This window comes from Opisthorchis viverrini, assembly GCF_000715545.1.
Source record: "Opisthorchis viverrini unplaced genomic scaffold opera_v5_154, whole genome shotgun sequence".
Classification (NCBI taxonomy): domain Eukaryota; kingdom Metazoa; phylum Platyhelminthes; class Trematoda; order Opisthorchiida; family Opisthorchiidae; genus Opisthorchis; species Opisthorchis viverrini.
The window spans coordinates 327,693-342,773 of record NW_008751809.1 but is presented as its reverse complement, the minus strand read 5'-3'; the positions used below and the strand labels follow the sequence as shown (position 1 = coordinate 342,773).

General features: G+C 43.4%; 2 protein-coding genes across 2 annotated transcripts in view; one reads left to right on the top strand and one right to left on the bottom strand.

Annotated features, from left to right (window-relative positions):
* T265_06961 (hypothetical protein) overlaps nucleotides 1-7,354 on the top strand; it is a gene marked incomplete at both ends in the record, with an annotated part of 82,939 nt that extends 75,585 nt beyond the window's left edge. Inside the window, one exon of the mRNA XM_009172367.1 lies at nucleotides 7,253-7,354. Coding sequence (XP_009170631.1) covers nucleotides 7,253-7,354 — 102 coding nt within the window. The remainder of the gene's footprint in view (nucleotides 1-7,252) is intronic.
* Nucleotides 7,355-12,645: 5,291 nt separating this feature from the next.
* The window catches only part of T265_06960 (hypothetical protein), a gene marked incomplete at both ends in the record, with an annotated part of 5,827 nt that continues 3,391 nt past the window's right edge, over nucleotides 12,646-15,081 (bottom strand). Inside the window, 2 exons of the mRNA XM_009172366.1 lie at nucleotides 12,646-13,033; nucleotides 14,868-15,008. Of these exons, the coding sequence (XP_009170630.1) occupies nucleotides 12,646-13,033; nucleotides 14,868-15,008 (529 nt within the window). The remainder of the gene's footprint in view (nucleotides 13,034-14,867; nucleotides 15,009-15,081) is intronic.

The following is a 15,081-nucleotide window of genomic DNA, read 5'->3' as shown; positions in this document are numbered from 1 at the left end:
CGATTGAGGGCACGTTGCGGCAAGAAATTAAACAGCATAATAAAAGATGGTACTGTTCAGCTAGAAAGCTTGTTTCTGGTCTAGCTGTAAATGCCTGGCAGTCGGCATCCTCAGCGTTTTGCATATAAGTTTCTAACTTGAAAGGCATCCGCAAACGAGGTGTGTATTGGCCACTGGGGTTGTAGTAATGGCCGTTGATGGTTGCGTTGAAATATTGATAGCTCGGGTGAGTTTACTGGTGGTTGATCAGGTACGTACGAAGTGTGCACCAAACAGTGCACTGATGATGCCTATTCATATGGTGACGAAACGTTTGAAATGCAACTGTCGACAACGGCGAACGGATCAACAGCCACCTGATCAACAACCAATAATGGTTGTAGAGCAGCTTGATTGCTGCTGACTTGTCAGCAGTCGAGGCGACATAACTAGTGCACTGGGATTTCGCCTATACATAAATTCATCCGGGCAGAGCTTGGCTTATCATGTGTGGTTGGGATGAACAAGTGATGTTTTGGCCTGACCGGTTGAGTGGACTTGAGGCTTGACCTTTTCGTTCCTCCGGTTGTGACTTTAATTCGTTTCATTGCATACCGAATCATGTTTCTTGGTCCGTTAGTCTGATGACCGGTTTTTGACTCTTTTTTCCTATAGGGTTGGTGATGCTTCGTTCGTAGCTATGAGTAGCCAGGACCGAATTCAACAATTCGATGGATTGGATTCGTTAAGGTATTACGTGCATTAGAAATTCGCTGTTGGGTTTTGCATTCCTACTTTCATTTTTCGAACTCAGCATGTGTCTGTCTTGCCTTTTATGTATGGAAATAAGGGACAGTTGGTCATGTCTTTTGATATCTAATTATGCTCCAATATTCACTTTTTCTGCTGTATATTCTATTTTTATCACTAGTTTGTTACAAGGACTTGCTCCGTGTGCCCCGTCGTTGTTGTTCTTCGATAGTGAAATCAATTTCCTCGATGTACCGATTAGCCTCCAGGCCACAATATCCCGTTCGGCTGTATTAACCTTGCTGTGAGTTCTGATATTTCGTTGATCTTCGGAAGAACGATCCGTTTAGTTGTTGTATCTAGATGTCCAAGTTGCTGTCGGGATGCGCTTGTCTTTGGTCTTTTCCTGAGGAAGCTCTGAGAATGTGCATTATCCTAAAATAAACGACAAAAGCGATTTCGCATTTCCCGTTTGTGTCCTGCAGTACTGTAGTTGCACTTCGCTTCATTTACTCCGGTAAGATTGCAACTCTTCTTGTGGTTCACGTAATGGTCGTTGTGGTAAGGTAGTGTCTGGTCAGTGTGTATCTCATTTCGGTACATACGTTTGGAGCGTCCCATCCGTAAACCTTCTTTTCAGTACGTCCAGAAATGATATGCGATCAGCCGTTTTTTGGCGTTCCTTGGGCGCACAAAACTCCTAGCTGCAAAAGCTTTGAGAACGGAATAAAACTTTCTAAGCCAAGATCTTGCATTTTGTTGCGTTTATGCTCGAAACAAAAAACATTCTAATCTAGGACCATATTTTCGCCGATCATCAAATTACATCGTTCACTGAAGCAATCATACCTCTGGGGGGAAATTCTAGTGGAATACATTCCAAGCATCACTGGGACCCGGGGATACCTAGATGAGGCTCAAAAGTTTGGACTGGAATTCTGAATACAGTTGCCCGCCTGTTTTAGTCCACCAGGGGCAAGTAATAGCTTTTGAAAATTCAGTTCCATTGTGAGAATACTGAGCGCATTTTTTTTTCAATTTCTACTGAAAATCCGGTCTCTTCAGATCTCATAGTTACAATGTTTGTCCTTTGATCACAGTGGTCAGGCAACCGAGATGCACTCTAGTGTCTATTGAAAGTAAATGTTGACATCTTTTCTGGTTTTTTTTAAAGAAACCAACACACTTAAGGATTATAAACAAAAATAGTTTTTTTTGTGTTTTTACTAGCTGATTTAACTTTGCCGCTGTGCTTTTTACTTTGGGGAAATTGCCCAGTTCTTCTGGATAATTTCAGTGCAACATAACACCGCGAGTTACGCATTCATGAGTACAGCTTCCCGAAACTCACGAAAACTCCACAGATCTTTAGTGTACTTATCCTTTGAAAAAAGGTGCATTTCGGTTGGATTGAACTTACTTGTGTTCTGTCTCAGAGAGAAATAAAACTATTTCGGAATGACGTATGGGTCGTCTGAATGAGGAGATAAGCTACCACCAGGAAGCAGTTATTTTGCTCGGATTTTGAATTCCACACCGATTGTCATTTTGAACCTAAAAGTCATACTATGCTTATTCGTTACCAGTTGTCCCTTGTAGGTTTCCCGACTTTCATTAGAAACAGTCGATTGGCCGACTTATGATATCAATCACAGTGTGAAAGTTAATGTAGAAGACGAGTAGAAAAACATTGGTTCCAACACGAATATCCGAATAACTTTTCGGACTGTAAACGGAACCAGAGGGGGAAATTCTTGGGCTGCGTAACAAAGTGGTCTAAACATAAGAGGCTATTGGCCATGCGATCAGCATTGATCTGGATGTTTACCACCACGTTTTCGAAACATCCATGGTTTTGTCCATCCTACTCAGTTTTCGCTGTCGCTACACTTTACGGTAAGGTTAAATCCAGCCAACTAGGTGGCACTGCGTGACATTACTTTTTGTTGGCGTCGGGACTGAGATATTAGAGACCAGGTTTCGTGAGCACACTGGCAGCCCGGGTGTCCCCATGGTTGTGAATTACAGTGAGTGTCCTCTTGATGATTGTTGCCGGCACGGCATTTGGTTGGCGGCTGGAAGTGTCACTTAAAACTTGTGCTCTGATGCACCAGCAACTGAGCATCATTACTTTGTCGTGTGAGGAGGCCAACGGTGATAGTGCCAAGTTTACAACGCAGCCTAATCCAAAAAAAATTCAGTTGGGTGTGAGCGATCCCTTCATTCACATCCATGACTGTACAGATCACCGCCACTCACTAGATCACGAGATGTGTTTTTCTGCTTACACTCACAAATCACGCCACACAATCGTGACTCACTCGACTACACAGATCACAGTCACCCCTAGATCACGGGATTCGCCTTTTTTCCTTAAACTTGCAAATCACGACACACAAGGGTGACTCATCTGATAGGTGTAGCGGGAAGTCATCTGTCGACACTCACGTACACGCAAGCATAAATACATATAGGGAGACTGAACACAAGCAGCGCACTCACTCGCGTGCAGGGAGCAGAAAGTCAATCACTCTTCACAAGTCAACGGAAGATTACGGAACACGTGTAGCAGCCAGACCGCGGAGAAAACGTCTCCACAGTCCGGACCTTCACCAAGGAACTCTCACAAACGATTATTTCCTCTTGTCTTGCTTCACATTTTTCACATTGCATTTATTTTTATACGTGTTGAAACTCACCATTGTCAACCATGATAAAAACTTTCATTAGCGCACATACCTTCTGAATTATATTATAGCTACCATGCACTGTACACTAATAGGTGCTTCCGTTCATAACACCACTGCTACAACAATGCGGACGTCTGTTCCTAGCTCGAGATGCAAACGAAAACGGATGCATGTCGTCATTGATGTGACACATCATCTAGTCCAAGCAATTTCAGACTGCGGATCGCGATGTTACCACACTGCGCAATAAGACTGGCTTAAGGGACATCAAAACAGTTGTCTTTGGGCCATGTAAAAATTTATATATATACTGTGTGATGTTTTAGTTCTCTCTTTTTATGTCCCCCTACCCACAGTACCGTTTTGATGGGCCACACCTTGGTGAACGAGGACCGTCAAATTTTCACAAAGTAATCGGACAAGCTACCTGTAGTGACCACGAAAATCGATGAAGAAAACGCCTCGGTTCGCTCCGGGAAACTTTCCTTTTGTTGCTCTATTTTTAGAGTGCAAGTAGTCCTCCACAGCGGCATTCCGAACGCTGCACTGGCCACTCGAAATCGCCTGACTGTGATTGATTAATCTTCTGATTGGTTCTTTAGCATCTTGTGTCAGGCGGTCGTTGTTAGTTTTTAGAGCCCTGATTGACTATCTGCGTTGCCGACCCCCACAGTTGAAACTTGTTGGCTGGATATCCTGTGAAATACCGAGGTGATTAGTTTGTAGGCTTCGAACCTCAATCGGACAGTAACTGGATGATCGTGTTGAACTATATCTTGTAGCATTCTCTTCACTACCTCCTACCTATCCACTGCTCTGTTTTGATCGGGAATTCCTCGTACTAGAGTGCCACACTTCAGCTGTTCGTATATCTAGGTAGCGAACCGCAAGAGGATTATCGTTTTCGGGGTTTTGCTACGATAATTACACTTTTTGGTGACAGTCCGAAAAACTCACTAGCTTTGAGTGTTTATCATTTGGTTTACTACCAATTTTGTCAGCCTGGATCTTCGGCTCAAAACAGACGGATGTATATTTTTGGGCTTCAATGAGTCCTATATTTAATATACAATAACTTTCTAATAGGAAATCATAGTGAAGTTCCAGAGAAGATTGAATCAGACATGGGCGGGTATCTCTAGCTCTTATGTTCTGGTGTTGAGCGGCCAGGCGTACTTTTGATACCAACAGTATTAAGGACACTGTTAGGACTACTGATAAGTTTCGAACTGCGCTTTTGGGCGGTGTCAGGTTGCCATTAACTGATAGACCTAATTTATGGGGAGAAACACAGTCGATTCGGATATAGTACTGTGAGCTTATAGCGACCAATGTTTACAGGATAATACTTTGTAATCGTTGGCACTGTTGATTACCCCAGTGATTCAGTAACTGGAAGATTGTGTCAGTTGTATGCTTTCCTGTTGGGAAAACATGGAATGTGCTGTGGTAAGTTCCACATCTTAGGCTGATATCAAGTAACCCTAGAACTAAAATAAGCAAACAAAACACTTTACATTCAGAACCAAAATATTCAGAAAAGAACAAGGCTGGAAGTTGTCCGACGATCCGTGTATGTTGTTCGGAAAGTGTGTCTGCATACACTTGGATTCTTTTCGACCGTATACTGTTTAGTATGCGGGTGCTATCCCCGAATTTGATAAGAGATTTTTCCCTATAGGGAATGAACAACTGCTGTTTGCATGAATCTCACTACCAGATTTTTTGAAAAACAGTATTGAAGCATTCCAAATGTTTCATTGGACATTAGGCATTTCGCCTATTGGCAACGCGCATCTTTGTTTAAGTAAACTGGTAACAGGATATGGGGTCTAGTTAGCTAGCTATTAAATGCATTATATAAGAACAGAATATAAGAAATGACCGTTTACGCCAGGCATAATTGTGACTCGTCCAGTCTGCATTCAGTAATCCGCGGCAGCGATGGAATCAACAACAAGGTAGATCGGCATCAGATAGACCTTAAAGTTAGAAGTCCAGAAGTATAAGGGAAAATACACGTCCAAGAACGGACTCAAACTGAGGGTCTCTCATATGAAACTGGGAAGTTAGAAGTCCAGAAGTATAAGGGAAAATACACGTCCAAGAACGGACTCAAACTGAGGGTCTCTCATATTGAAACTGGGCGGAGTTGTGACAGATCAGCTGTGAATTTCGGGAGGATAAGCGTAATGAAGAGCAGGAATCCTTGATAGCTCAGTCGCCAGAGTGCCCGTCCGGTAAGCCGGAGGTAGGTGGTTCGCGTGAGCCTGAAGGCATGTCATTCATTCATACCTTGGGTATTTGAACTCTCCATAGTGGAGTTAACAACACTCGATACTCAGATACACATTAACCTCCCTATAGGAGGAAGTTGTTGCACTTCTACGGCTATTAGTAACTTTAGGATAATCCAATTCAGTCTCAAAATACATACAAAGAATGGGCAGTTACAGTTACAAAAGAATCTAGTTAGGGTAAATCCTAAAGTTTAATGAATCTAGTAGCGGCTGAAGAAATGCTAAAAAAGACTGATGATTGTCGTGGCAGTTCTGAAGTCCGCACGAGTCATGCCGAAATAGCACAATAGACAAGTTTCAGATAGCCGTGATCACCAAGTTAATGGCTCCGATTCATCGCAATGATTTGCCACAGATGGGACAAGACTTTAATTTGGTTTAAAAGCTCTGACCTATCCAGACTTAATTAAAAAGCGATAAAAAGTTGTTTTCCTGTGAAACAATTTTCTGACTAGCGGTTGTCAACTGATTTTGTTCAGAAAACCCTGACTGATATGAGTCAACGTAAATTTCCCTCCAGGATCGTCCAACTCAAAGGATGCATCCCAAAAAGTATGTGAATGACTGCTTCCGTATAACGGCCATCACTTCAACTACACCTCCACAGTACATTAATGCGAAACTACAGGTTACTCGTGCGAGATGGTCCATTCTGCTTTGGTTTTTAATCATGCGCCTCTCCGAATCATATTGACTTCTAATACCATTAGCAGCTTACGGTGTTCAAATTTGAGTTAAAGAGTTCCGCAGTTGCTGATAGTTTAGCCGCTGTCGTCAATTATTGTGTGTGTACTAGAAAGCATTAAGAAAGGTCTTCGGAATTTAGGGTCAGCACATCAACCTGTGTAAATACGAACCTAAAGATTCCCAGAGTCCAATGAGAAATACAAGACCGGTCAACAACACTTACGACTGCCAGTCACGCCTGTCCATTACAGTATCACTGAATTCGCCCATAGTTTCCACCTCCGTATGGAGAAATAACTTATAACTAACTGCTTTTGTGTGATATCCTTTATCTAGTTGAGACCTTTTGTAACGTACTACTCATAAGGTTGCTGAAAATCCGTCGACAGCCCACGATCGGTTTCGCCCTTTTTGGGGCTCATCAGGAAGGCGCAGTCTCCGGGTTTCCGTCAACCTTATGTTCTACTTGAAACCAAATTGCACGAAATTAGCGAATATACACCCATCTGCAAACTAATTTGGTCTTTTTCGAGAGACTCACCTGGAACTAAGCTGAATCTCTCGTTCGTGATGTTCTTAGGCAAACGAGAGATTCAGCTTAGTTCCAGGTGAGTCTCTCGAAAAAAACTAAATTAGTTTGCAAATGAGTGTATATTCGCTAATTTCGTGCAATTTGGTTTCAGGTAGAACATAAGGTTGACGGAAACCCGGAGACTGCGCCTTCCTGATGAGCCTCAAAAAGGGCGAAACCGATCGTGGGCTGTTTAAGATATTTCACTGGCTGCACCAGTAGAGGTCCCTCTTAATCCAGAAGACAAACGAAATGCTTCGTAAATTTTCTTTCAGTTTCCTGTAAAACCTGGTGGCGTTTCAGACGGAAGCAACACGTTAAAAGCTGATCAGGACCAAATGCTCTCTATGGTGAACGAATCTTTATCTGGCGAATAAAATTGCTTTGAATACTTTTTTTACACAAGCTGTGGTCACCGAGGAGGCTGTTATCCCACGTATTTAATTGCCCACCTGTATGAAAAAGCACAGGTGAATGCGTTACGTTCAACAACCTTTCTTTCTCGCGCAACGGCCTGCCTGAATTTGCCACTACGTAACCCGCAGTGGTGGATAGGAGAAGGCGACAGTGAAGACCGATGAATCGACCGCAACCGAAATAAAAAAATATGTCCAGATTCAACAAACTGTGCCCAAAAGCGCATGGGTTTTACCAAATTAAGTGTCAGGACTGATACCAGAGGGATTAGCAAAGATCAGCCCGTCGGTTTAAAGGGGAATCTCAATCCCGGGTGAAATAACCGCCCAATCTTCAGAAATCTTTATTCGATTGATGATTCACACTTTTGGGACACAATAAGATCCGAACAAAATCTTTTCTCGGTGAGTTTATCCAAGAGTATTTCATATACAAAGCAGCCTGTTGACTCTACTAACAAGGACGAAATACAGACTGAATGCCATACCAGATCACCAAATGTGCGATCGATTTTGACAAAACTCCTTTGCCAGCTAGAGGAATCCGTAGAAGGACAAAAAGTCTATAAAAATGCTCGACAGAAGTCATTTTAGCGGTCTGGATTTCCCCAAACTGTAGTCAAAAACAATAAACAATTGAATGCAGTTTTATAGATTTACCGCTCGTTCCATCGAGTGAACGAAATTGACTCCTACATACTTAATCAGCTGTTTAGCCCATTTCGCGCCGGTCGATAAGGGTGACGGAAGCATCTGAATGGCTATTGATCGGTGGTCATGTGTCACTGCCTGCTAAAATGACAGAGATTGGTGCACTTCAGTTGGCCCTGCACCGATTTTTTGGAATTATGACTACAACGTAGCTATTTCTGTGACGCATCGAAAAGAGTTTGTGCACCCGGAACTGGTAGAAGAACTATAGACCGGAGAAACTTCTGGAATATTTGGTTAGAGATGAGCGAAGCAAAGCGACCAGTACATAAAACAGCATTCCTGATTCAGTCCTGCGACCATGGCAATCGTCGGATTCGAGGAAACTATCATGAAGGAAGAAGTGTAACTATCAGAGTGGTGAGATTTCTGTCCAGAACGATCTAGGTGGCGTAGAAATAACAGAAGAGCACCGAAAATTCGTTCGGGGGCTTCAAACAAGTCAAACTGTGGAATAAGAGATAATGTTGTCTATTTAGTTGAGATGTATGACCCTGAATAGCGATATTGGTTTCAAAACGCAATATAAGTTGGCAGATTTTAATATATAGTAGATTCAAATGCGACGTTGACCATGCTACTCGGTTGATTCTGACTTTGACGGAGCTGCCGCAGCCAAATGGACTAAATTAAACCGTGGAATGCGAAAAATCCATCCCTAATGAATTACACAGTGATCTTTCTGGAACACGGTCACCCTTAGAATAACTTTGGTTAGCACTGTTTTAGTACTTACCCAGTGACTTGAATCAAGTTCGATCGCTGTAAAGAACTTTTGAGCACTCGTGAATGTGATTCGTATCAGGACGTGTTGTATTCATGGGATAAGAGGTTTCCTATTCATGCTATGCACATATAACGCTACTATTCTCAACGATGACGGAATTCGCATTCCACCAGCGCATTGTATTACTGTTTGTCTGATAGAATATGTGAATAACCTGCGTCTATGGGCTGCTGATTAGTGCATCATATTTGGACCTCTCTTGTTATTCTTCCAAAATGGTTCCAGTATTTGGAATTACGGGGCATAAAGTGAGGATTGGCTTGCTGCTTAGTGAGGCTTGCTGAACGGAAGAGAGGTTTCCAGAGCTCAAATGTTTTACTATTCAGGATATTATTGAAGACAAACTCTGTATTACGGCATTCACCACATATGCCTAGGACTTCCACAATTTATCTTAGACGAGTGAGTGGTTGATAGCCTCACACACATGTCATCATCACTTATTAGCGTGATCTCTGGAAATGGCGGTTCCTCTCCGGTTTTTTCACAGCAGGCAGATAAAATCGGTAAATTCTAACCGTCCAGTTCTCTTACACATAAGAAAATGCTAAGCTTGTCTCACGTGATATTACCAAATCATCCTTCTGTTTGACAGAAGTCTGTTACTTTAAAGTGTGGTGGAGTACCGTGGACCAAAAATGGATAAGGTGACGAACTACTTCCGACGTGACAGTAATACTATGGGGTAAGATGAATTTGACATTCAAATGGAACGGGGGTCATTTTTTCCAGATGTAAAAAGAAAGGCTGCCATCTTGGCAAACGTTTTGACTGAGACGAAGCGGCGAAGGTTCTCAGAAAAGTTGAAACCTTGGACGGTAGAAGACGAACAAGCAAAACAGTCAGAACCGATAGAATAAACATCGGAGGAAGACTTGTGGCGCTGGATAATTGGGACAGTTACGTATCATGATACTTGCAGAACAAGAATCGCTAATTTACACGAAATCGTCCTTCACGGTCATTCCAAATGCGGAAAAAAGTAAAACTAGAAGGGACAGGACCCGACAGGTTATGGCACCGTCGACGACCTGCTGCCAGTATCACTGTGTTCAGAGTCTTTTTTCTTCTTACTAATTACTCCTGTTAATAACTTTTCAATACATCACATGTGCTTTCCGATTTCACGTAAAAGACCGACTGAAATCGGAGGGTATTCCTCCCTAGTCAGACCAGAACCTGACGATACCGTGATTAAACTGTTGGTGAGTTTTTATCAATACATAATTGGCATCCCTTGCGAAAGAAAAATACTTCCATTGGGCGCGTGTTGGTTTAAAACGGCTGTCGATTAGTGACAGAAACCGACAAAACCCCCCATAGTTGTCCTACGGATTGCACTGCAAATGGCCACTGCTCTGACTCAGTCTTTTGCAGCTCCAAGATAACGCTTAATTCAGTAGTTCGCGCACCAAATCCTGTCAATGCAGAATGTGACTATACGATGGCAAACTATGGATTAAACAGTAACATGTCGACCCGGAGAAACCATTTACTTTCATCTTGTTTCCATCAGTTAGACAGATCACCCTACAGACAGACTGATCACACTACAAACCCTACAGTAGGAGACTATCACACGATGAAGGGTAACAAAGAGGTGGCTTTTATATGGAGGTTACTAGCGGCAACATGAGACGAAGTTCGATAGAAGCCTTCTGCATTTAAACAGATTTCAAAGCGCCTAAAAACCGCATACGTGTTTGCCCTGTGCATATCTCACAATCTCGAGAAATGGCTCATGGAGAACCTGGGATTTCATACAGCCGTCTTCATGGATGGGGTCAAACTGGTGGTGCCTCCGGATGCGGGAAAGTTTAAAGGAAATTGACCGGAAATGACCTGGGCCGACTATCCTGGAAAGCATCCATCCTCAGAGGGTTTCTTTTGATCGTTTCTTCATTCCGAATCAAGCCACTTCCCCTCTGAGGCTAAATAATGACGTTTCTATGCTTTGTAATTGTGTTAATGGTTCCTGGCCAAACTCGGCTCGGATATTGTCAAAAAGACTTAGCACCATTTGGACAATTTAAAAGTCAAAGCACAGTACAGTGGAATAGGATGCTTTAACCCGACGCTTCGTTTGCTGTGGGCAACCTTTTTCCAAGTATTTCTTATTGCACGGTGCTGTTTTGACTGTAAAATTTTTCATACCTCGTAAGTAGCTCATCCATGATGGTGAAGTTTGGACTGTCATTCAACTAGAATTGTCTTTTGGAACCGCTCAATAAATATTCCGAAAACCACACGCTAAACCTGCTCAGTATTTTCTGGCCAGAACCCACACCACACTGATAACGCCCCTAGAATAGAAACGTAAAGCTCGGAAACCAACTACCAAACTCAGCGAGCTCACCTACGAATGAATCCACCCGAGCTATCAATAGTCCACAATATTACTTTCCTAATACAATCGTTATCGAGCCTCTAGGATAACAGAAGACACGCGAGGGAACTCGAGAACCAGACACAGTCTGCCCACGTGGTCCGGGGGAAGAGATAGTCATCAGAGGCTATTAATGAAAGCGTTTAGCAAACGACCAATTATTGGTTCAGATCTTCATTGATATATGGATGCTAATGGTCTGATTTTAACTAGTCACTGAAATATCCAATAACGTGTTTCAGGTTCGGACAGATGCGTGTACATTGGTGCCCTCAGATTTCTTCCCTGATATGAGGTAAGTCCTCTCCAAAAAATTCTCACCCGCTCAAGAAACACTAATCTCTCCCCCCGATGAGGCGAAAACTATTCAGACGATCCTCTTGCCGCCAGAAGGTTTTCTTGTTATGCCCACGTCTTGTGTACCGTAGCTAAAGCAAGTGATAAACGTGCACTATGCGGCTCTTGCCTGCTCTGAAGTCAGTGATGTGAAGACTGAAGACTTATAGCATGTGAAAATTAGAACGCAGTTCAAAACGAATCTACCAACTGCTGAAGACGGTGTGAAAACTTCCACCGTTTTATGAATCGAACAGACATCCAATCGGTTTAACTTTCCGAGAGTGGGTTTGGAATACAGAATTTATTCGCTCCGTGGAGAACAGTCTCTCTCTCTCCGTATATATATGCATATGTATATATATGCACGGAAATAAGGCCCTGACAATATGGAGCACAAGGTCAGCTACTGGCATCAGGCAGAAACAAACAGACAGAGAATGGGAAATAATGTGTACACGAAAGATCGCGGTACCAAGTTGGATAAACAATGACAGTACAATAGTAGATCAAAATAGAATAATAACACATTTTCAAAATAAAAAAGGGAAACGGAGAAAAATAGTAGGCTTGGATAAGGAGCAAAGTAAAATGTGATGACAATTCAAAGTCAAATAGGTGGAAAAGACGAGTTCGAGTTGATTAGGCAGTAGGCTAGAAGCATACACGTGGTGCACGCAAGCTGAAAGCAGTGCTGGTGGTGCGTACGAGACATCCGATGGTACAAAACAAAGAAGTAATGTGAGTCTCTCCGATACTCTGAAGAAATGCACGAGGTAAAAACTTGTCACTAGAAAAGTAAATCCGGACAATGAATATGGTAACCATAACAAGTACGCGTTAGACAACTGTCGGAGCATGAGAGAAAAATAGCGACCATGAATCACAGTTACCGAGTTTGTACACGTTGGGCGGATGAGAGTCGAATTATCATTGGTTTTTTTAACCAAAAAAGGCGAGAAAGACTAGAATTCTGCTCAGAGTTGTTAAAACCTAGTAACCACTTTCTTAAGAACGAGGTTAGATGTTGTCCTATGTGTTGATTTGGTTCAGGCAGGATAGGTCACACAGAATGGGATCGTACCGCAAGATATTAGCGGAAACCACAGCTGGAAAGGTGAACCCATCTGGAACACGTAGAACCTCGTGTGGTACGTTCTCTTCCAAACTCAAAGAGAGTAGGCCTGAAGTTGAAAAATGTATCAGCTGCTTCCCATCATCTGTGTATATCTGCTTGTCGTTGTGAGTTTCGCTGACTGCATCGATTAATACATCCTGATCAACCGATTCCAAACTGTGTGTGTTCGCGTCAGGCACGATGGACTTCACTCGCATAGCGATTAGGAGACGGAGACGCGGTGAATGACTGACCGCTCCTTCTGCTGAATTGTGGTCAGTAAAGCGAATAATTGAGAAAGTCCTGCGTGAAAGAGAAGTGAACCAGTTGGGGATAGTGATCTATGTACAGGACCATTTGAACCAAAAATGCACGTCACGAGACATTCAGCTGAATAAATAAATAGGGTCCCTCAACAACGGACATCTTGGGAGGATGGTCAAGGCAGTCTCAAGTGGGATGTGGGTTCGCACCTACACGAAGGTTACTCGGAGATTTTCCATAAAACCTTCAGTTGTACGTTTACCTTTTGGCAACGAAAAACTCAAGTCTATAAGGATGCCATCTCGAATACTTAGGAGACAGCTGCTTTTGTATGTTTAGCGTAGATCTATCCAAGTTTAAATAACCTGGTTGAGGGGTGCTTGTAGCGACCCAGTCACCCATATACTTGACTGTTCAACTCAGTCGCTCACTGGATCGCGAGGCTTGTCTGTTTTCTCATACGCACAAACACGTCGCATTAAGCTGAATCATCGGACATCGATTGTCTGCACCGCCCAATCAGCGTAGCAACCACTCATGTGCCGACGCGCTCACGTATACGCCCTGGGACCTACATAAAAGCAAACCGAACCCAGTCAGGACGCACAGACTCGCGCGCGCGCAGGGAGCAAGGAGTCAGCCAAATACTCAATCGCCCACTGGATCGCGAGGCTTGTCTATTTTCTCATACGCACAAGCACGTCGCATTAAGCTGACACATCGGACATCGATTGTCTGCACCGCCCAATCAGCGTAGCAACCACTCATGTGCCGACGCGCTCACGTATACGCCCTGGGACCTACATAAAAGCAAACCGAACCCAGTCAGGACGCACAGACTCGCGCGCGCGCAGGGAGCAAGGAGTCAGCCAAATACTCCAAGTCCACGGACAATTGTGGAATACGTGTAGCAGTCGAACTGCGGAGAAAAACACGTTCCCACCGTCCGGACTTCCACCAAGGGACTCTCACACCCGATAAGTTCCCTTTGTTTGACTGGCTCCCATTTCGCACTGTATTTGTTTTTATACGTGTCTCAACCATACTAAAAACTTCTATTAGTGCACATACACCCGATTTGTATTATGGATAGCACCACCTGTGCACTAATATACTCTCAAAGTGGCGAGGAGCTCCTAATCAACGACAGTTTAAAACCGACTGCAATCTCTTCTGCAACGGACCAAACGATTTTAGTGCAACCTCGATCCGTTTTCACTCAAAACTTTGGTATCTGTCTGATAGCTCCTTCCATTGCAATACCTAACCCCCCTACAAACTACGATAAGAACGAAGTCAGTTACCAAAATCATCACAAGTACAGGCTGAGACGAAACTTTGTTCGTTGGCCATTGATCCAAATAGCAGGCTCTGATTCAGCGGCTAAGTTTCCAAACTTCGCAATTTGCAAGCTCGAATCGGTTTCAGAAAACTCTAACTGGACACAATGAGCATTGATCACATGTGAAATGGTCATTTCTGTCTGCCATTTGCTGGCTCACTGGCCGCTGTTCATTCCATACCCAATCCCCACACTAATTCTGAGAAAATATGAGCCGTTCTACATGACAGGGATCGAGTGCAAGTAAAATGGCTCAGGATTATATACGAAATTAACTGGATTACAAGGACCGCGTCAAAGTGCTGCGCCACCACTGAGCACTATTGTATGTTTGGGCAAGTAAGTTTAAGACCAATGAAAACTTCTGTTTTTGGCAAGGAAGTTGTTGTCCACCTCAGAAAGCTTCCGACCCAAGTGTATCTCACACTTGTCGCGGCTCACCTGATAGATGCGGTGAGATCGGATTAGTAATTAGGGGATCCTCTATAAAGGCAGCCACAAACTCAAATCGACCACATTGCCATCAGTTACCGATGGCGCGGATCCATAACTGACTGCCGGTCGTTTTGGAACACATTTGTGGACTCTGACCACGCGCTCGTCCGAAGTCGCTTCGCCCTACGTTTCCCGGGGCCGCATAAGGTGAGGACAAATCGCATGGCAACTGAAAGACTGGCAGATCCGAACGTCGGATGAATTTACCAGAATAATTTTCTAGAGTCTCTTCTAAGTGCTCCACCATCAG